Genomic DNA, 24349 nt, shown 5'->3' on the forward strand with positions numbered 1-24349 from the left:
TTTCCTACATTACAAATACCACTTACCATGTCCGAGTATTAACTTCATATCTGTAAAGATCATCCACCAATCCATATTTATTGCCAGGTAACGCTTTGTATCCCCCATGGACGTAAACAGATTTTGTCAGTTCATCATAGACACTAGTATGGCCATATCCACCTTGCACAATTGCTCCTTTTGTTTCTGGTACGAGCCAAGAATTAGACCCTGGAACAGATGTACAAAAGACATGGGTTTAAGGCTTTCTATTGCTAACACACAATACTAGGCGTTTTAAGTATATAAAATCGTTTTCACTATAATTCTAAATACAGCAATAACTAGGGACCTGTTTTAAGAAGTAATTTCATACCAATGTATCAAAATATCTGCAATTGGATAATGTTATTAGACTATTATCTGCTATTCTTGATTAAATCACGAATACGTCGTTACAGGTGCCGGGCAGTATCTCATACTCTCCCATGTGTGAGTTCAGCTCACACACAAAACCAAAAAAAAAAAAAAAAAAAAGCCCAAATCTTTTGGAAAGTACGAAATTAAGAGTTATGATTAATTCTCTCTCAACCTTAACTTTGTCCCACTAAAGATGGCTGATGAGAATTCAGTGCTCCAGCTACTTCAGCTGCATTAGGAACACCTGTACTCAGTGATGGGGAAACTGGAGAAGCCTGGCAGAAACTGAACGGCTGTGAGTTGTGAGAAGCATGTCATGTAAGGTAGCTCCAAGTACACATGGATACAGACAGACACTTTGCTAGTAAACTGTAGAATTATTGAGCTAAAATCAGTTTCCTACTACTGTTTCTTAGTTATTTAACTGCAAATGTATCTACTCAGTTGCTGAAAACTCACAGAAGGATAATTTGATAGCAGCTCATTAAACTGGCACTTAAATCCACATTTTACATCACATCATTAATAACTGCAAAGAGACACCAAATAAAACCATTCACAATAGCTGTTATGACTGAAGAATAAAACACAACTGGAAAATATTTTACCATAGCAATTAAGACAGAGAGGTTAAGTGACTTCTTGTTGCCTGTGGCCCTGAAATTTCCTTTTTTTTCCCCCTCCATCTTCGCAGCTGATGACACAAGTCACAAAAAGAGCAAGCCAGGAGGTAAGTACTTCCTGTAGAAGCCAGCCTATTCAAGAGAGCCTATGATGATTAGGCAGCCAGTTCTACGGATGTGAAATGGAAGAAATAATTCACTTATAGCCTCTTGAAGATCATGTCAGAACAACAGAAAGTGCGGACAAGGACTTCCACAATGGAGCAGTCTCCTAATTCTCAACCTAAATTGGCTGCCATTATAAAGCTATTTATCCAAGGCTAGCACACAACACCTTGCTTCATCTGAAAGTTAGTTTAAATTCCATTTCAATTTTTATCCGATATTATGTAGGTAGTTTAAGATTACCTCTTTTTCCTCCAGATTCTACTGTTCAGTGAAGAGACTCATGACTTTCAGTTATTACTGTTGCTATTCTACTTTCATCAAATGGTTTCCAGGCACTGCCTCTATAAGCAAGTTACATTTTTTCAGTAACAAGTGCTTATAGCAAGTTATAAAGTATAGATTAAACTGGAAGAGTTGTGCTGATTTTTTGTGTGTATGAATGCTGATATTTCTGTAATACACTATTTATATCTGACTCAGTATATTTACATTATTTATATGTAGTGTAATGTAACTAGTATTTTATTGCAATCTCTATGGTGGATATTATCAAGCTATTAAGAACTGCAACTCTGAACAAAAACATCAAATTTCTACCAATAATACTGTATTCTACATACATATTACCTTGCTAACAAATAGATTTACTTGATATAATTTATGTAAGAGGGTTGGTGAGGAGTTAACCTGCAGATACACCTTTCTATCACCAACACCATCCTCATTTTTTCATTTAAATAGTGATCAGTCCTAAAGATTGGCATATATGCTTTTCAGGGAAAAATGACTATTTCTTCACATAAATTTACACAATGATATTGATTATATGCATAACAGAATATTTTGCATTTATTTCTGACTGTCACGGTGTCTGCATATTGCATAGCTTTACATGACTTGCGCAGAACCATGAAGAGCTGTTCCTTCTGGTGTAATAAAAACCATGTGCAATGGATAACTACCTAAATTTGAGAAAAGAGGTCCAGCAACATCTTTCTGAAATAGAAGTCAAAAGCAGTATTACAGTTTCTCCTTCTATTTCCCATTCTAAAATTTAGTTGAGCTGCCTGAATTTTGAATACTGAAATGTATATATGCAGTTTTGATCTTTCACACTTCTTCAGCATCTTGAATATTGCATCATTCAGACAAAAATACACTTCTGTCTGAATTTAAAGACATTACTATGCATATGATCTGCTTTTTTTTAAACAAGTCATTGATATGGATCTTCACCTATCTTTTTTTTTTTTAAACAGAAATCCAATTTTTATTGAAGGTATTTACATAACTCTTCTCATACTCAAAGAGATCCCACTCTTTCTATCATTAGATCAGATGAAGTACTCGATTGACCAAATCAGTCATGCAAAACTCCGCATCTTCAACAGCTTAAAAAGCCAAATACAGAAAGAGCTCTATGAATAAACAAACCAGCAATAAGGAAATAGGATTTTTTTTTTATTTCCAGATTTGCATTTGTAAGTCTAATAGTGTAAAAATAAGGTCAAATGAAAAAAAGAAAAAAAAGAATCATTCCAGTAATAGGGGCTTCTACTTTTCATTTGTAATTTGACATTTTTCATCAATATCTGGGCAATCTTCCAGCGAATTCTACCACAAAGTTTCTCTTGAAATGATTAGGCAACTCACTATGATAACTTCAGATAATTAAATCTGTCAGATACTAAACAGCTGGACACTGTTACAGGCTGCAATATTCTGGTCACCTTTGTCAAATGGAATCACGCACTTCATGTCCAGCTTTACCACAACCATTTCCAGGAGACTGATCAAGTGAAAGAAAAAAAGAAAAAAGGCATCTACAAAAACATGTGAACAGAAAAAGAAACTACAGCTGAGATAGAAGATAAACTCACTAATTTAATGTACAGAAGCTGGGGCTATGACTCCATTCCAAAATTCTGACAGACAGAGCAAGTGAAATTGCAGCATTTTAATCAAAGCTGGCTAGATATTACCAAAGAACAGCAACCATAGTGCTGACATTAAAGACCAGAGGGAGGAGAGACAAGATCTGGACAATTACAGACCTTAATCTCACCTCAGTAATATGCAAAGGGTTAGAACAACGGGTTTTTAAAAAAAACAAATAAAAAATGTTGAAATAATGGGAAACTGTTTCACTGGACAACATAAACGTATCAAACCATTTACATCACATTTACCTAAAAACCATTTATCTACAGAAGGAAGAGTAGGTGTTCTCAGTGTCTGGGCTTCAGTAATGTCCTTACTATAGTGTCACAATGGGAAATTAGTAAATAAGCCATTATAACGGAATGGGATTTGAGCACTGAAGAAGAAGCAGCAATAAACAATGTTGAGAGGTGCTGGGATTACCAGGGAGACTTCTTAAGGATCGGAATGGGGGCATTTTACAACACTGTCACAAATTTAAGGTGTAATAATTGTATAAATTTAGACACTATCAATTCACAGAAGCAGCAGAAAAACATGCAGAATGAACTGGATGATCTTGCCTACCAGAAAAAATGGATCAAAATTCAACAATAACTTAAAAATATCATGCACTGGGGTTAGCAACATGAACTTCTATAAAATGGAAGCTCATCGGCTGAAGAATGAGCAGGAGCACTACTTCATCAGAGAAGTCAAGAAAGTCTATGAGCTATTAATGACGTTCGCATGGATGCAGTACAAATGTCACTTTACTACATACCAAGTGAGATGTTCCCAATAAAGTAGGATTAAAGTTATTTAGTCAGGCACTGGCGAAATCTCACCTAGAATATCCCAAAGGCTTTTCTAATCATCCATGTTCAAGAGAGATTAACTCCTCGTGGAAAAGGTACAGAGATGAACTATTAGAATGAAAGCAGAATAGATGAGGTTGCCTTAATTAGTCTTGCAAAAGGGAGGATTGGTATCTCTAAATATAATTCAAAGAGAATTCCAGGAAGGGAGATGAGCTGCTTACATTAAACAATGTATCACCCAGAAAACAAGTAAATATAAACAGGCCATTGAGAAAGGTAGGCTATGAATTAGAAGATCCCTAGTTACTAAAATTATAACCAATTTTCCAATGACACTGTGAACAAAGCCAATACTGCTTAAGATTAATGCTCATATATTTTTGAAAGGAATTATAAAATAAGGTGTTTACATTTAAAAAACATTTATCTTGATGGCCAAGGTGATAAATTCCAGCCTTCTACTCACAGGAAGTTAATCACATCCAAAGATATAACACCATTCCATCATCAAAGAATGCAGAGCAAGTGAAATAAGAGACAAAACCTTATTCTTTCTTTTTTTCAGTTCATTTCTTTGTATGAAACAGATTAGGATGGCCAAATCAAGAAAAACTGCACATTTGAGCAATAATCATTTTATCATTCAAAATAGAATAATTAAAATAGCTTTTTGAGATAAAGTTGTTTCTAAAAAGATGTTTGAAAAACTTTTTTTTTAAATAAAACCACTAAAAATCCAAGGATAGGTAGATACATTGGCCTGATCTGTCCTTACCACAATACAACCTTCAAACAGATTAGGTAAAAAGAACAAAATGTCCAAGAAGCACCTCAGTGTGCCATCTTCATTTCATTGCAGTGACAAACTTTAAAATTTTTCAAGCAACCATGAAGCTTACGCTAACTTACAAAGATGTTACATCACAGGGCCATTTTTTCAAATGTTATTTCAAAGAAACATTTTTAATCAAAAGCAACCTACAAACTACTTCTAAAGTCATAAAAAAATTTAGCCTAAAACACAAAGTGATATGCTGCTAATCCAAACAAATCTCTGTCTTCTAAAAAAATAAAATAAAATCACAGAAGGCTTATTCAGAAGTTTCTTAATATATAAGAAGCTTTTATAAACCTCAGCTAAAACAAAACACCATTATTATATTCACCTTGAGACTCACATTGAGATTCTTAGAAGGTTTATGAGGTATTGCTAACCTAAAGGGAAATAAATTTCCCTGGGGAGTAACCCAGAAAAGCTTTATGGTTCAAGTTAGTAAAATCATTCACATAATTCCCATATCAGGATTTATTGGTTCCTCAAAAGTCGTAAGTCTAGGTATAGCAAGAAAGGACAACAGGAAGCTCTTTTGTTCCTGCAACCACCACCATACCTTTGGAGTAGAAATGAATTCCCATGCTTTTGCATGGTGAAAATCTGCCTGCAAACCATGTGTGATTTTTCCAGAATTTGATAGAAATTACTTTCTTCACTAATCAGATAATGTGAGAGAAATTTCAGATCATGCACACATTTGATTCACATGTTTTGTTAACAAGAACTACATACCTATGTGAAAAGCTAGGGAATCCACAAATAATTAAAACTTCTTTAGATGTTTCTTGACCCAGACCCCATGGAAATCAGGGTCACAGTAACTAAAGAAGGCTTTAGCACCAGAATTCCACATATTAAGTTCATCAAAGTTCATTAACAGGACTGGATCACTAGAGGTTTCAAATCATATGAACCAAAGGGTAAGTTGCCTCTTTCTATGCCTCTTTCTTTCAGTAGGCGCCTGGTAAATGCTTGAAAAATAGCCTTCATTAGGACTAAAAGCCATGGCTGATAACATTTAGAAAGAATAAAGCAGTACAATTTGAAATGGTAAGGCAATGTATGTTTTAAAAGCGAGCAGAGAGAGAGAAAATTGGACTCTAATTTTTCTTTCCATAACGTCAGAAGCCCTTTTTTATAACAAATTTTCTTTCCTATTCAGGTGGGTTCACAGCAATACTTCTATCACTTCCTATCTCTTTTAAGTTTGGGTTCTGAGCTGCTAAAGTCCCAAAAAACCTAGTCATTCTTAGTTCAAACCACCATCTGGAATTTTATGGTTAAAATTATCCTACAGCTGCAAAACTGTAGATAAATGCTACAGCTGACACAGAATTCAGGAAAATTTGCCACAAAATTCATTTAACTTAGAGGGGAGGGGAAGGAGGGAGATGCAACGAGGTAAAATGAAACATGAGAATTATCCATGGCACAAATGGTTCAGTTACTGCATATAGACCATGTTCTGCAAAGCACTGCATGAACCAATAAACCTTCATCACATGAGTAGACTCACTGAAATCAATGGGTTTCCACAGTAATATCCTGTATTGTTACAAGTCTACTTTATATTGGATGCAAGTGAAGCATATTTTCTCTAACAAAGTAAATTTCTCACTAATGTGCGATACAATTATCATCTCAGAAAGGAGACATAAAAACTTTAGAATAATTCAGACCCATAATAACTGTCAGAGAAATAAGTGCTTTCTCCTACTCAAATCTTATCACCATGGTATGAAAGATTTGGGTTTTTTTTCTTTGTTTGTTTTATATATGCTTAGTTGTAGCCTGTTTTATTAACCCTCCACAAACATAGCTTTAACATTCAAAAAAAAAAATTAAAATAGGAACAAGTTGTACATTTCAACCATAAGGCCAGCAATAAAATCTTCCAGACAGAAAATTTTACACTACAAAGTGAATCGTGTACCCCTCTTCACAATTAAACTAACCACAATAATAGGTGAGAATAATATTGGTACTTCTACCCCAGACTAAATAAGCAGCATGTGAAGAAGCAAATAATTCAAAGTTCCAACAGACATTACAGTGAATGAGCATGCAAAAACTAGAACAACATATTTTGTCTTCAAGAAAAAAAATTTCTCTCCGGTAGAATAAAAAAAAAAAAAAAAAACCCTTTCAGAAATTAAGTTTTTCAAAAACTTGTTAATATTTAACAAATCTTACAATATTGTTGTGAAACATCATTCTAAGACCAGAGTTTTAAAGTAGTTTTATGCAGTTCAATCAAATTTTTCAGTGTGAATAAAGTACATCATGGTGCTCTTCCTCTTCTTCCCATTCTCTTTTATCCTTTTTCAACATTGTTATAAAACTTCAACACTACCATCAGAGATAATGCCAGGAAGCACAGGAATCCTCTGAGTTTTGAAGGGATTTCCCGAGCCCATAAATCTACTTCAACAGTGTTTACATACATATGCATACATGCAAAAAAGTTAAATGGAACAATTAAAAAAAATTATTATGCCTTAACATATAAATATTACTTTGAAATTTTGTATTATGCATTCTGTGATTGCTTAAATAACTGAGGCACTCAGATCAATTCTATAGAAAACAAGGAATAAAAAAAGTAAGAGAATATTAAAATTTGAATTAGTGGGCACATTATTCCTAATAATGTATCAGAAGGTGTAGATTTTCATGTTTATTCTATTGAAATATCATCTTAGATATACCATGTACAAGATAAAAAAATTTCTCTTGGTTTATTTAATTCTAGCACTTAAAATCACCCCTAGGAAAAGCTTGCAGTTCGCAAGGGGAATCCCAGACAGACATGGCAGGTTATTTACAATTAGTGTTCGTTTTCTCTTATTTCCTCTAGTAGCAACATGTATACACTTTAGAGAGAACACTATATACAACGATGAACTAAGTTATTAGATTTTGAAAATCAGAATGAAAGTATTACAGCAACATTAAAGAACATTCAAAATAACTAAATTATTGTAGTAAGCGCTGCTCATTGTATTCTGTTTTGCCCTTTGCTCTACTTCCTCTTTTTTTACTCTATCTACTCTGTGCTAAAAACAGTAAGTCTGTAGTAAAAAGTAAGTTTCATCACAACAATAACCACTGTGTGGCATTTCTGGTTTCAACCTTTACCCCCTTTACAGTACCGTGGCCATGTACACAATAACACATAGCCAAAGCCATTATACTCCAAACACGTACGAAATGCTACTGCTTAACAAGAAATCTGATCTACATAATTTGAAGGAAAAAAGATGAAGTTTTATTTATTTTGCAAAATACATTATTTTTCTTTCTGAAGACAGGAGTGTTCTTCACTTTAAAAAAAAAAGGATTTTTTTTTATCACTACATGATAAGAATTATTTGAAAGTGACTTACGGATGTAGTATTCTTGGACAATGCTTGTGTAACCATATATGGCAGAATATCCAAAAATTATAATCATAACCACATCTCTGCTGTCCAGCTCTACTATGTGTGCTGAATGACCTTCCACAGCATATTGTTGGCCGTGTACAAGTACTGCAGGAGTTCTGGTACTCCACGTTTGACTGTGTATGTTGAAAATCCACAGCTCATCAGTAACATTGCCATTATTTGTTTCGATTTTGCCTCCATACATGTAGATGTCTTCCTGTAAAAATGGGAAGGGAGAGAAGAGAAAGCAAATAATGGATTACAGAAAGATAACATCTGAACTGCATACTTCTGTGCTGCATAATATTTCATAACTGAACAATGATTTAAATCTTCACATTTAATCTTACATTAACCAGCTCAATATCAGACACTAATCCCAGACAATGATATTTAAACTAAACCAACAATGATGATAAGGAGGCTATTTCTCTGAAAAATAAACCCAGCCATGAAAATGACACCAAAATGAATCTCAACCAGATTACTTCAAGCAGAAAAACTTTAATTACATGGCTCCTCTAATTCATACTGCAGCATTCTATTAAAATAAAAACCCTAAACAGAAAGGGTATTATATTGTTTTCTTAAGGAACAGTTCACAGAACTAAAAATGTGATTTTCCACACACTCAGTCTATGGGGATTTCATTCGGCACGTGCACATGAGAGCATATTCTCTCTTAATAGCAAAGTAACTTAAGTCCTGAGAAAATTCACAGTCATCAGAGCCCAAAGAAAAGGGACAACGTGTGTATAACATCCTCTTGGGCACGTTTGCTAAAATCAAATCCCACAGGGGAGCACTTTGAGTTCTTTTAAAGGGATGCAAAATAGATTTTCGAGTCTTCATGAACCACATACCTCAAACAGCAATGCCATCTGTTTTGATAAGTAATGAATGATTTACTTAAATATTGACTGAAAGCAAATCCTACTAAATCTCAGACTTCATCTAGAGTTGCAAACCAACGCATACAAAGTCACAGAACAAATTCCAGCTTGTTGGCTTCACAGACTGGCTCAAGGACAGTTTATCCTGGGTAGAAAAAACTGCCTCTGGTTCTGAGAATGATACTCAGTCTTTGCTAGGACGTACCAGAACCACATATGCTTTGCATCCCATTTGCATGGTGTTTGTACAGTTGGCAGTTGTCTTCTGCATAGTGCAATGTAACATTCTAGGGTTTACGCTAAATTCAATCTTACCTGGTTAAAAAAAAACAAAGCTGCAGGCTTAGCATATTTGGCAGAGTTTTGCTTGGCATGGAATACTGAGCCTCAGAAAAAGAGGCTAGAAGATAAAGAAACTACCTAATATAAGAAGTTTGGATCAACCATGCGGAAATGTCAGACTTCTTGTACAAGGAGCTGATGGGGTCTAAATAGAAATGTAAACTGCATGCTATTATCATCATACACGTCAAGAAAGATGAACTGAAACTGGCAGGCGTGTAAAATATAGCTGATCAGTAGAATGACAATCTATTTAGTCCAGCAAAACAAAGGCTTGAGAGGGTTATAATGCTGTCTATATACCTACGGTTGAAAGTAAACAACAGAGTCCAGGACCGCATGAAAAATTTCATTACTCAGAGATTAGTCAGTAAATGACTGGCCAAACTGTCTGACCTGTCTTCAAGAGTACACTGCAAGATTTTCAACTATTTTTTTCATTTGAGGCAGGTAAACATTTCTTGATTTGGAATTTAAATCAGTCTTATACAGTGATACTCTGTGTTACCAATTAGTTTAGACTGGTGGTGTTAGAACAAAAGATGTTCACATCCTTCAGTAAGATTTTGTGGTAGGATTAGATAGATATATCTGAACCCTTCTTTTCCTATGAGATAAAACAACATTTCAAAGAGCTTGCTGAAGACCCGCAAAAGCTGTAAGGAGGCTGTGCACTGATCCAAAGGAATGGCTTGAACAAATATTCTTCTTAAAAGGATCCTATATGGCTCATTCATTACACTGCCACATAGATCTCAACAGGCAAATCAGCATCGCTAACATAATGGACTAATTATTTATTTATTTAAAAATGCAGATAACAGACTACAGCAGAAAGAGGAAGCTAATTAGGGAGTTGCAGGTGCTTTATAACAGTATTTGAAGAAAAGATTTCTGACACTGAGGAAAGACACTACACAAAAAAAGGTGACCTAAAGAGCTGCATGAACTTTGAAACAATTACTCAGACAGCTGACAGTAAGAGAGTCCTCCTCACAGTTTTGCTTAAATGATTCAAAGTTCAGATAAAAGAACACTTCTGTGAGGAGCAATCTTTATAAATGATACAGCAGATCCTGTACAGAAGACTATTCACAGAGAAAAAGACAAGAAGGTCATGACAACTGCTTTATCAACCACAAAAACAGATTTAACTACACTTTGCTCAGGGCTATTTCTGAGATTAAGAAGCTCGTAGTGCTACTGAAAAACACATTAAAAGTTAGTGATGATCAGCTGAACATGGAGAAAGAAAGGCTCACAGACCAAAGTCAGTAGAAGAAATACACAATGAAAAAAAAAAAAAAAACCAAAGTGTTACATGCATAGTTATACAGGACAAAAACCAACGTCCTAGGCACATAAAGGTGGACATTTATCGGGAAAGCCTAATCAGGAAGAGATTGTAGGAAGGATACAAGTGCAAATGGTCCTAAGTAGCCTAAAGACTGTGAAACAAAAGAAGGAATCCCCTTATAAACTTATACTACCCTTATAACTTACTTATAAACTAAGTATAAATCAAGGTATATGCTAAAGGTGAGGCTTTCTGACAGACACAATACGCAAGATATAGTTTCAAGAGTGCTAGTACACAAAAACTGCTGACCTTTAAATGAATAAAGCACACTAGATATTCGTTTAAATTAAGATAGCATACCACCAACAGGAATGAGATGAAAAATAACAACAACAAAAAAAAGTATAAAACTGAGAGTCCTTGTGAAATTAATACGGAAAAAGTGTCACGAATCTGGCCCAGATGGTAGATGTTAAAAATTGTACTCCTCAGCCTGGAGGAGGGACAAGAGCAAGAGGCAGACTGTCCAAGGAACAGATAACAAAACAACAGGCAGATACGCACCAAGAAGATAGAAGGCCTCCAACACACTCATATTTTAAAGTTTTGATACCACATGTGAAAAGCAACGCTTTGAATCACAGTGGCAGATAGTGAAGGTGAGCATTTACTCAATAAATTAACCTTGGTCATTCACTTCACATTAATAAAATTATCTAAGAAGTTACAGAAACCTTTAAAGACCTTGTGCTTTTTTCAATGAAAATTTCATATAAGTATTACCATACGCAAATCGAGGTATATAAAACTACACTGTATATTGAACTTGGAATTCAGAGTTCCTGCTCAGTAGGGAATTCCAGCAAAAATGAGAAATTTCTTGCTGTAAACCAAGCAGGTAGGCAGCTCACTCAGTCATGACATTCCCACCTACAGATCACATCAGTTGGTTTCTTGGCAACTGTTCAGGTGCAAGCCAACAAAAGAGCCAGTATAGCTCCCATTAGTTTCAATGGAACCAAAACTTTCCAATAGATGTTTCCATTTTCTCAGATCAGCTTTTTTCCCTGAGAAAATTATTTCAGTAGAAAATTTTTATGAACCATAATGATAAAGGAAGATGACAAAAGGTATATGACCTGTAAATAGTTGAGTGTGCATATTGGGCAGAGAGGATGACAGCAGAAGGCAGGAATCAAAAGACCAAAGCCAGGATTTGAACAAAACAGTTAAGTCACATTTCTCAAAAGAAGAAGAAAATATTCGTTTGATCTAGTATTTCTCTTACAGAGTAATGATTGACACACACATTTCAACTAGCCAAAACGGAAACAAGAGAATAACTCAAATACAGGCAAAAAAGTAAACTGTCACAATTTGGAAAGTCCACTGGAGGAATTAAGACAATTTAAGGCAGTAAAATTCCTCTTAATTTCTTCACCTTATTGACATCATCATCATCATCATCTTTGGAGAATGTGTTTTCAAATAACCAAATAATTAAAATAAAATTAAATGCCTGGTGGGAGAGGGTAAAAAAGAGGGAGCCAGACTTTTCTCAGTGTTATCCAGTGAACAGACCAGAGGTGATGGGCACAAATTGGATTATACGAAATCAAATTTAAAAGTAAGAAAAAACATTTCTTTTTACAGTGAGGACGGTCAAAGACTGGAACAGGTTGCTTGGAGATGTTGCGGAACTTAATATCCTTGGAGATATTCAAAACCCAACTGGATAAAGTCTGGAGCAACCTGCTGTAGTTGACCCTGCTTTGAGCAGAGAGGCTGGTCAAGATGATCTCCAGAGGTCCTTTCCAATCTCAACTACTCTGTGAGTCCGTGAAAACAAATTTTTAATACAGGCACACCTCTGGAGAGCCTCCTCCTTATTTAATTTTCTATTATAAACAATAACAAAAATAATCCATTGGATGACCATGAACAATATCCAAATTGTAAAAGTAAAAATACTTTAAAAAAAAAAAACACAGAAACTTTGAAAAGTCACTTATTTTGTGTGACTAAACAGATGACACAGGAAAAAGTTCTGGTCAGCAAATGGCTTAGCAGTCTGAACTTTATAATTTGAGGGCAAAATTCTTTTAGAAGCCCAAAAAAGAATAAAATCTTTCAATGTGCATTTATCCTTAGAGTTACAGTAATAAAGAAAGTCAGGATCTACATGAAAGCACTAATTTCTGTAAACTAATAAAGGCTCCAAATCCAAACATAAATCCTCCTTTAAGGGAGTAATCATAAATTAACATGGTGATTTGTGAATTCCAAGTTTCATAAAAACTGACGAAGTAACCCACAGAATTTGCACAAAATAGGTAAATGAATACTTATTTTTAATAGAGGTAAGAAGATAAAAAATTGCAAAAATGACTGGTGAGCCAGTATGCTTTACTTCAGCTGTCTCGTGTTCCTTACTTCCAAGGCTGTGTACTTGGTAATTCCTGAAAAATCATGCCCCAACAATATCACCTAGCTTTTGCACAGTAGTTTTAACAGGACTTCAAATCCCTTCAGAGAGGAGCATTTTACAGTGAGAAAAAACGGAAACAGAGCAAGGAAGTAACTCAACAAGATCACCAAAAGAGCAAGAGCACCCACTTGTCTGGTAAGTCCCAGTCAATAAACCACAGCAGACGAGAGTAACTCTTCTGCATACTTCACATTGAACCCTGAACAAACAGACGGCCAAAATTGTTAGTTCCTTTGACCTTGGACAGGCTCTCTTCCCTACACCATATCTCAGTGTTAATATTGATTCTATATTTCATATAAATGCAGTAATTCAAGACTTTTCTAAAACTTATCATATTTCTATTCTTTAGACTTTTCAATTTTTCTTTTTTCCTAAAAGAACAATACTTACCAGCTGCTCTGACTGTACCTGGGAACGCTACACTGTTATGCAAATCCTGCCTGCATTCCAAAAGAATCTTATCTGGTAGTTACCACAAAAAAGTGTAAAGGAAATGCAATAAAGGAGTAATTTATAATCCATTTCTAATGAATTGGAAGTAAATTAATAATGTTAAAATAACCATATAATTTTCATTTTGTATTTCTTAACTGTATCATGGCTACACAGAAAAGTTTATCTCTCAGAAACAAGTTTTCTGCCTTAATTCTTATATAAATCCAATCTGTTCCTGAAAATTTGGCCAAAGAAATGCTACTCTCAAACCACATGAAGAACAGTCATTCTCCATTTTCTTGAAACAAGACTATCAATCTGTTTTCCTCCCATAGACTGTACCCATGCATTAGTATATAAATTAACTTTATGTAAAGTAACAGGACTCAGAAATTCATCAGAACTTTTGTTCTTTATACTTACCTGAAATTTTTAAAAGTTTAGTCAAATCTGTACATCATTAAGAAATTTCTGGAATTTTTTTTCAAGCAAAATATAAGTAAGACTCAAAAAAAGTCATCTGGCAATAACTCATCCATCACAGGCCTGTTTTCTGCATTCGGTATGTGCCACCTGGTTTAGGACTGTCTAATACCTCCTCTTCCTTTCCCCAGACCATTACCTCCTTTAATATCGTAACAACATCAAGAACATTCTTTTATGTGTTATATCAAAAGCGAAAAAAAAAAGAATAATCAACATCTCTACTTGATCCCATAATCCTCCCACTAGATCAAGACTGACAGACTGGAAAGCAGTCTTCACTCAACTCTTCCTCCTGCAGTCTGCTTTATTATTGTTAGCTGATTGTGGAACTATAGCCTCACTGAATAAGTTACACGAGGAGCATATTACAACCTAAGCTTCCCAACAGGACCAAATTCAAGTTCAAGACAGTACATGCTGCAGCAATTTGTATGTCAGGAGGTTAGCCTAATCAAGAGCACTGCCACTTTATTTCTTCATTATTTCCACATTGTTGCTGGCTATAGTTAAAGGTACTAATTCATCGAAGGATTCAATTAAGTCGGTTCCTATATATCTTAAAAGCCAATAACTTTTTTCCTGGACTACAGCGGCATTCAAAATATAGGACAGGAAAATAAGGTAGTGTGCTTTTGGAAAAAAAAAAAAAACCAAAACTTGAAATTTACTTCTTTGCATGAACATTCCTACATTTAACAGAAAACTAGGCTGAAGAAAAGCATGCAAATAAAACCATGTGAATAGAGCTTTAAAACTGCTGAAGGTATAAGCTGGAATTTTAGCAGACATGTCAGTCTGATCTTTTGTACATTTAATAGTTGGACTAAACATATTGAAAGGAAGGAATAAGTAATGGAGACTGCATAGAAAAGTATTAACTAAGCATCTGCTTTGAGATCTGCTAGACATAAAAGCTGATCATGCTTAGACTTCAATTTTCAAACCAATTGGGATACAATGTTGAAACAACGAATGAAAAATATCGCTCTTTTACATAAAGGAACCAATCTCTTGATGAGTAAGGTCCACTTAACTGAAGAGGAACTCCGTATAGGCTTTTATCTAGACTACATGCAAAGACTGTATGACAGCTCATCTTACCTACTTCTCATATACTTCTGAGGTCTGCAAATCAGAATTAGAAAGCAAGTTGTGCATAACATGTAATTGAAAGTCATAAAATAATAAAACTACGCAACTTGGTGGCACAACCTGCTAATAATTATTAATAGAATAGTCAGAAAATACTTCTACATTCCTGGTGCTGTTCCAAATTATACTGCAACAGCCAACAAAAATAGGCATTAAAAGAATAACAATAACCAATTGGTGAAAGATTCTGTCTTGCTCATATTAAAGCAGAAAAAGTTTTTACTCTTTTGCTAGCTTTTGATTAGACTAATAAAAAATACCACAAGAGATATACAGACTCAACATCAATACCAATTAATTTGGAAAAGGAATCAAAAAAATTACCCTTTTTTAATAAAGCTTTAAAATTGGAAGTAACATTCATAAAACTCAAATGAGTCAAATTAAATTTGACTATGTATAAAATGGTTCATATACTGGAAAACATCTTTACGATTACTACATCAGCCTGCCTGTTTGCTTCATTCCTGTTGCCAATCTCAAAGGAAACAAATCTCAATGCCCAGTCATCCTTCCACTGTCTTGGGACCACTAGCAACAGTTTAATTACGAGGTCGAATTCTGTGATACAACCACAAGCTCACTACCGAGTAAACTCCCAGCAGTGACCATATACACACCTTGTATGCAACTCCCTTTCTACTTTATTCCAGGGATCTAGTATTTTTCAATTTACTAACTCCCTATCTAGGCACTGTTCAGCAAAGCTATGTGTACCTACTTTAAAAACCTCACAAGCCATTTCCTCCAGTCTCTTTATAATCCTATTTCTTATATGAATTATTTCAAAGTATGTTGACATTTTTCAGTATCAAGATGCGAGGAACTACATACAATCTTTGAGATACAGGAGAACCAATTGCTAACAGATAGGCAGCACCTTTCCAATAATCAGTCCAAAGAGGCACTGAAGGTAATACTACCTAACAGTTTAGTTGGTCTAAAAGCAAGAACACTTTTATACTCTCCTCTATAAATGCATAAAAAGTCTTAGTCACTTGTTATAACTATACATCAGTGGGAGTCTTCTGATCTTCTTTTCTTCAGAATAAAAAGTACAGTACTTCAATTTTAACTAAAGAAGCTTTCTGAGGGAAATGGGCACAGTAACTTATTTCATTCTCCACAGAGTCAATTATACAACTTCAATTTACCTTGCACCACGATCAGGCAATACTAGCTTTGTGCTCTCACTCCAGTCTAGTGCTAGGCTTTGAAATCTCAGGAGCCCAAGTCAAAAACTTAATCTAATTTCTTCTCTGTAGATATTTTTTTCTCTCAACTATAAAGGAAACATTACACAATGACTAGTACACACAGCTCAAAGCTGCCATCTCTAGGTATTATGTTCTACTACTCTTCACACTATATTATTTTTCTGTTTTTTCAAGAGACTGAACATCTGAAAGGAAAAATATCAGAAGTTTTTGAGTTGATGTTGGGGTATGCACAGAATCTAGTTCATATTACTACTGAAAAACACCTCTACAATATTAACCATGCCATGTACAGATTCAACATCTCTGGAAGAGCAACAGATGCCAGGGGAAAAAAAAAAAAAAAAAACAAAAAAACAAACCCGCCACACCAAACACAAAACAGAACAAAAAATCCACCCACACCTACAATTCTGCTTAACTTCAAAAGGAGCGCTATACAAAAGGAAGACCGATCACAAAAGGAAACTAAAAGGCACAACTAAAAGGATAAAATCTTTAACAACAATATGAAGACATTTTAAGGACATGTGCTCAGATCACATGAATGCTTCCTATTTAAAAAAAAAAATTCCCATTACAAATAACAGAATAAAGTTTAACTTAACAGAGGGATAATGGAGACTGTTAGAAGAAAAAGTATACTTTAAAATAAAGGTTCAAAAACTCCAGCAGATTAAAACGCAGAGACACATAAAGGCAAGCCATGAACAGTTTAATGAGCTGCCTGCAAAATTATATATAAAGCACTAATACATCATTTTTCAAATGCATTAGAAATATAGCCAATTAGATAATTTGTGGTGCCAACACACAGTCTGAAGGAGTATTCTGAGAAGATAAAGCCATAGCGATAAAATGAAGTTAATTTTCCCATGTGAGTTCTTCATGGTAGACTTTACAGGTATTTCCATAGCAGAAATTAGTAACAGAAGGTTATAGTAAAAAAAAACCCAAAACTGACAAAACAATCAGCAACAAGTCACCAGGATCAGTTCTGAAGGAATTTAAGAACAAACCAGCTAACCCCTGTCTGCAGTGTGCAAATCCCTCCTTAAAAATGTCAGTACCAGAAGACTGAGAAGCAACAGGCAGAAAGGACAGAATTCAGTGAACACATGGATAAGACAGACAGACTGAGGAAAAGCCTAACAACTTTTGAAAAGGGAAGTCGTATCTTGCAAATCATTGGATTTTCCTGAAGGAATCAAAGGTCTGGTTGACACAGTTACCTGTAATTTCCAAAAGATGCTTGATAATGTTCCTCATGCCTTAGAGAAACTAAGATGCTCTGGGACAAGCAAGGCAGATAACACAAAGCTAAAAAATTCCATGAAGAAAAGTTTGGGGAAAAAAAAAAAAAATGTTCACTTCTTAAATGAATAGAGGTCATCAGTGGTGTCCCACAGAGATCTACAAGTGGGATTTGTTTGTTCAACATACTGAAAAACAATCTGGCACAGGGATGAATGGAAAAATGACAATGTTTTTTGACAATACTATGTTACTCAAAATAGCTGAAACAATGGTCAAAAGCAAAGACTTGCAGAAGAATCTCATAATACTGAATGTGCAATACAAGGACGAATAAAAGGGTAAATAAATGTTCACATAGATAAGCATGAAGTGATGCATACACATGTAAAACAATTTTAAGTCTGTACATATGGTGGTGGGGCTTGAATTGACTAGAATGAGATCTTAAGGTTAACTGACAGTTCTGTGAAAATACCAGTTCAAAGCCAACAGCAGATTTTCAAAAAGCTAAAATACCATTAAGAATTAATAGGAAAAAATTAGACCATTAATTCTATGACATCAGTCTCTGAGGTACCAATACACTAAAGACTGTGATTCCCCCTATCTCAGAAGGGATGTAACAGAACTAGAAGAGGTAGACGCAATAACACAATGTTATCTAAGGTATTCCTTCTAGAGGATTATTAAAAATGCAAGGAATTTTCAGCATGAAAAAGAAATTATAGAGAGAAGATATGATGGACTTACAGAAAATCATGAGTGGTACAGAGAAAATAAATGGAAAATAGTATAAGAAGTAGGGATTATCAAGATTAAACCAGCTAGTACCAGTTTCCCAAAAGGTGGTATTTCTTCACAAAATAGACTGGAATTCTTAGGCACAGGATGGTATTAATGCTAAAATAAATATATGGTCCAAATATTTGGAAAAATAAAAAATGGATTCATAATCTTTCCACCAAAACACTATCCTACCTTGGAAAATCCCAGCTGCAGATTAGGACAGTATTCTGAGGAAGCTTCTATATGTTCTTGTCATTTTTTCTTATATTATTCCCTAGGCATTCGCTGTTACCATTATTCAACACATTAGCTAGATGAATACTCTGGTCTGACTTAATACAATGTTTTTAGTTCTTCCCTACTGGAGGTGTCCTATGCAAACAACTGAAAATTTGTGATACAAATTCTGTATTTCTCTGTCACAGTTAACAAGTTTACCATCATCTGTACAAGGCTAAACTATGCACTGCAGTCACTTTTGGTCCTTTATATTTTGGAGACGTGACTAATACTAGCCAAAAATTAAAAATTAACAAAAGGCAATTTATTTTTTTAATAAAGATCATTTCTGTCTCTATATTCTATCAGTACAAAGAATTTTTTTCTTTTTTTTATAGCGAAATAAGCCTTTAAAAGTGCTTTCAATAAAGCAGCATGCAGACTACATGACACCAGTAGAAGCAAACTGCCAGTAGTTCATATTTATTTGAACTTACAGTAAAATGATACTATAGAACAACAGTTTGTATTTCAATATTGCTCTGGTTCTGTAGTAAGAGGAATAACACAAAAATAAAAATGTATTTCTTACTGTCACAGCCTTTAGTGCATTAAGAGGTCTTAATGGCCCTGACCAGCCTCACCCGGAGCTCAGCCATGGACCTTCAGTCCCTGACTGCTTGTGATCCTGCCTCCTGGATGGACCTGGACCTGCGCTGTAGGTAGCCTGTCTCCTGGATGGAGCCCTCAGGCATACATTGTAGTCTTCTCTCCAGTTCTGACCCTGGCTCTGTCTCCTTGTGCTCCTGATTGGACTCCCTGAACAGTCCCTGGACCTGGGTCATCGCTTGCCATGTCTGGGGCTGTCATAGGACCCTGCTACCAGCACCTGGCTCTGCCTGCTGGGCTCAGCCCCGGGGGATAGAGCCTGGTCAGCAAGGGCACTGCCCACGCTGGAGTCACCCTTGGCTCCCAGCTCGCCTTCCCGTACCACAATTCCAATTATATTAGCCCCCTTTTATTGGCAGGTTTAGCTCTGAGCGTTTGTGGTCAGCTAATAAGTGACTTAGATCTATTGCACAATCTTTTTTCCAAAAATTGTGCAATACGTCTAAGTACTGAAGAAGACACTAATACAAAATGTTTAGGGACTAGAAATTAAATTATCCTCAAAAATCTATGTTCTTGATGAATCATTTTAATATCACTAACAGCACACACAAAGAAATTCATTAAATAGGATGCTGAAGAGTCCAAACCTGATATAAAGCAAGAGTGTGTCCATATCTCTGGAGTGGCCCTTTGGATACAGGTACTACGTTCCATATACTGCTTTCCAAATTGTAGCTAGAAAAGAAACAGAAAAGTAAACATTTTCTCCCTGCAGAGAAATAGAGGGTTTTGTACGTTCAAACTAACTTCTCTTTGGCAGACTTGATCAGTCACTGTTTATCTGAAGTGGTAATTTGTTAGCAGCAGTAACATGATCACTTTTAACCGTTAAAGTTAGTGTACTAACTTGTGATAGCGTACTAAATGTTCATCAAGCAAACCAGGAGCAGCTCTTTCAGGGACCCATCAATAATCTCAGAAAATGGGACTGTAATAAAAATCACCAGACCTACAAGAAAGTTATGAAACTAGGTTGCTAAGCTCACTGTTATTAGCCACATAAAAAACCACCCCACTCAACTGCTTATGTCACAATCTTTTGCGCTACTTTGAAGACTTACTCTTGAGCACCCTCTCAGCTATATGGTTGATTTTAATCTCCATTAAATTTTAATTAACGATTAATCCATTAATGCATTAACACACAACCAGACGGAAAAGAGGTAAAAAATAAACGACAGAGGTAGAAAAGAAAAACACCAAAGATGATGAGACTTGTTTTGGATGATTGCAAACGTGTGGAAGAAAACAAGAGGTAGACAAAACCAGGAGAAATAAACATGCTAATAAGCATATCCTAACACTTGCATTTGCCACATTTAGGACCTCTACATATATACAAGTTACCATCCAAATCATCTAGGTAATATTCACAGCTGCTTCGACTTTGTTTTTAATAGGTGGTCAAATACACATATATAGAAACTGTCATAAATATAAAGAAGTGAAATACGGATGACCTGCCTAACCCTACTGGCATGGCACCAACAGGCTAAGTGCATGCCTTAAATACAAGTCTCCTATAATTATAAATTAACTTCAGTAATGCAGATAGCATTCTAGATGTACTGTCTGAAAATATCAGCACATGGATTTCTTTCACTGTTTTATGACCACATTTTTATGTTTTGCAGCAACGTATAGCAACAGTTTTCACAAAACTGAAGAAATTACATATTAGTATCACATATGGTTTGATGTTACCCATATTTTTACTTGTTTAATCATAAGAAAATTACAAGCAGAAAATAAGACCATTAATAAAGAATCTAAAAACCTATAAACCTTTCCGTTAAATTGCAGGATAGAGGCTACCTCCCTGGTAAGATCTGTTTTCCCTAAGCCACATCAGAAAGGATATGACAAAGGAGAAATCACTTACTTCAACACCATTTGGAATGAACTGTAGTTAAAAGTGTATCCACCAATCACCCACATAAATTTCCCGTGTAGCACCGCCTTATGGGAAGCCCGGCCCACAGAAGGGCTGAATGGCTTTACGTTCGGTAGAATCCAGTACGACTCCGTGGAAGGAACGTTCAAAGAACAATCTGGACCTGTTTTGTAAACAAATGTGCAATTTGTACAATCTGTTAGACAGCATTGTTAAAGCCAATAAAGCAGAAACAGGGGAGGCTTAATTACAGATGTCAAGATTGCTCATTCTGATAAAATACAGTATACACTTTTATGTTTAACAGACGCTCAATGAAAAAAAATTGACAACAAGGGATGTCAGTCAAATTGAAAGCGGTAGATTAGCTCAAATAATAATGATCCATTTCTACATTCTTCTCAGAAAACATACTCTATGAGTCACAAATTAAAAGAAAGGCGTAATGCATCATATTTTTAGACGCTGTATAGGATGAAAATGCGTAGCACAATATACACTGCATGTTACCTCTGGAGAAAAACTATACTGTATTTGAACTAACCACAGCAAGCTTATATCAAAGCAAATAACATTACAGTAAATTAAGTTACACTATAGATTATACTATATTAAATCTCAGGAATAAAAATTTGCCCTTTGCCATTGTCATTCTGCATCGTCTTTCAAGACTAAAATACACTGTAAAGTGCTTTATAAAAAGAATTATTTGAATATTTAAATTTTATAAAAGTTTACAGATCATTTTACAAAGCTACCAAACCCCACAACTATATATTATTTTGGAACGTATTTTAGCCAATAATTTTTGTTAAGTAAGGAAAAGTCAGCAAAATGCATCATTTTTAAGTTACAAGACTATTAAAATCCTGAACAGCAGAAATATTTATTCGTTTTTCATTTGTTCTGTAATAACCAAAATGTGATCTCTTCATCATTAATTTATGCTCCAGATGTTGGAAGAACTTTAAAATCTTGTTATTTAAAACCTGAATATATTCAGAATTTTGCTTAAAGAAAAGACAGCATATGCACTATTTGCCTGTCAGTGACTGTACATCATTATTGATTGGCTTTATTTCTAGATGGGGAACACTGAATTTTTAGGACACCACTGTGTTCCACTTTAAGCATTATCAATCATGGAAGTGAAATTTTGGTCATCAGTGATGGCATACAGGTGTTGTACAACAGCTAAATTATTTCGTAATTTGATGCTGATACTATAAGCAACATTATGTCCCTCTCAGCCTACCTAACTGGGATAAATCCTTCCCTCAAGCTACTGGACATTACTAAAAACCAAAGGTGTTGAAGTCAGACTGGGCATAACCTTCTTTGGAAACTCAGTGATAACATGCTAAAAAAAACCCCACACAAAACAAACAAACCTAAAAAACCAACCCACATCAAAATGCAAACACACAAAAAAAAACCCCACCAGTCTGCATCCCAAATGTCACACCTGACATCAACTTTTTAAAAAGGTTCCAGGGAAGATCTGGAAAACTACTGGCCTACTATTCTTCTGTTTCTACCAGACAAATCAGCAGAAACTATAAGAATGGACAAAACTAGTCAATAGACAGATAATTGCCCTCTACTCTTAAAAATCAGTATAGCTTTCAAAAAGAGAAGGCCTGTCTTCCAAGCCTATTAAAGTTCTTTGAAGAAATCAAGATGCGGTGATCCAATTGATACACTGACATGGATTTTCACACGGCTTTTAACAAAATTCTTCACCAAAGACTTAAGGAAACTTGACTTTTGTAGCAAGAGAATGAAGGCCTTTGCATGGCTAAATAATTGACTGTAAGATATAGCGAGAAATAGTAAGAAATAGTAGACAGGAGGAAATGGCCACTTCTTAAAGGGAGGGAGGTCACCTGTGGAGTCCCACAAGGATTTCTGCTGGTACCCAAGGTATTCAACATACACATTAATGATCCTGAAAGAGGATGAGCAGTGAAGAAAGTTTGCCGATAAAGGCAATTACTGGAGGGCAGAAAGAATAAGATCAGCCTTTGAAGAACCACAGAACAAGTTCTTGTCTGACCATGTAACTGAGCAATAAAATTACACATTAAATTCTACATAGATAAATTTAAAACTAAGCTAGCTATGTTTTAGATTGACTAAAAAGAAGATGATCTCTTAACTAACCATCACTAGTCAGTAGCAAAGTCTCATCTTAGGATAACTCATGAAAATATCACATCAACACTCAGCAATGGTCAAAAACCAAATCATATTAGGAATAGAGAACACTGTTACCCCACTGTATAAATCAGTGGTTTGCCTACACTTGGAAAAACTGTGTGCCCTTCTCAAAAAGAAGATAGGTTAGAGCTGGAGACTGTTTACAGGAGAGTAATAAGGATGTTCAAAGGAACTGAATGGCTTCTGTGATTGGAACTACTGAGTTGGCTATGACTTTTTCACCTGGAAAAAGAAAATCTGCAAGTGAATGATAAATGTCTATAAAATAAGTGATACAGAGAGGGTGGATATGAAGAGTCTACAGCCTCTCTGAATATAAGAACTGAGATTTATCAAATGCAGCTTGAAGAAGCCACATTCAAAACAAACAAGAGGAGGCAGTTCTTCATGCAAAAAGTATCAGATCTCCTTGGCAAGGATGTCTCTCCTGACAAAGGATGCTCTGGATGTAAAGGTTTACACTGAGTCAAGGAGAGACTGGACAAGCATTTAGAAGAGAGAGCTACTGAAGTTTACTAAATAAACTAAGTAATTTGCATCACGTTCATAATTTTAAAACATATTATTGGGGGGGGGGGGGCAATATTACGTTTTTCCAATGTGTATTATCATTTTGGGGGCCACTTGTTACAATTACTTCTTATACACAACAACCAGGCATCTAATCTGTATGTAAGCAGTTGTCAACTTTTCCTAGTACTCTATGGAAGAATTATGTCCACTTGTATCCAAATTACCTTCCATTTGTTAAATGATGGAGACACTCAATTCCCATTGTTCATTATACCTTCTAT

General features: G+C 35.2%; 1 protein-coding gene across 1 annotated transcript in view; it reads right to left on the bottom strand.

The window, feature by feature from the left end:
* Positions 1-24349, bottom strand: part of ATRNL1 (attractin like 1) — a 550130-nt gene that overhangs the window by 463578 nt on the left and 62203 nt on the right. The window contains exons 6-9 of the mRNA XM_050899286.1: positions 21324-21498; positions 20029-20116; positions 8153-8408; positions 27-210 (exon numbers count right to left, since the gene is read on the bottom strand). Of these exons, the coding sequence (XP_050755243.1) occupies positions 27-210; positions 8153-8408; positions 20029-20116; positions 21324-21498 (703 nt within the window). The remainder of the gene's footprint in view (positions 1-26; positions 211-8152; positions 8409-20028; positions 20117-21323; positions 21499-24349) is intronic.

The sequence above is a fragment of the Gymnogyps californianus genome, chromosome 6 (genome assembly GCF_018139145.2).
Source record: "Gymnogyps californianus isolate 813 chromosome 6, ASM1813914v2, whole genome shotgun sequence".
Taxonomy (NCBI): domain Eukaryota; kingdom Metazoa; phylum Chordata; class Aves; order Accipitriformes; family Cathartidae; genus Gymnogyps; species Gymnogyps californianus.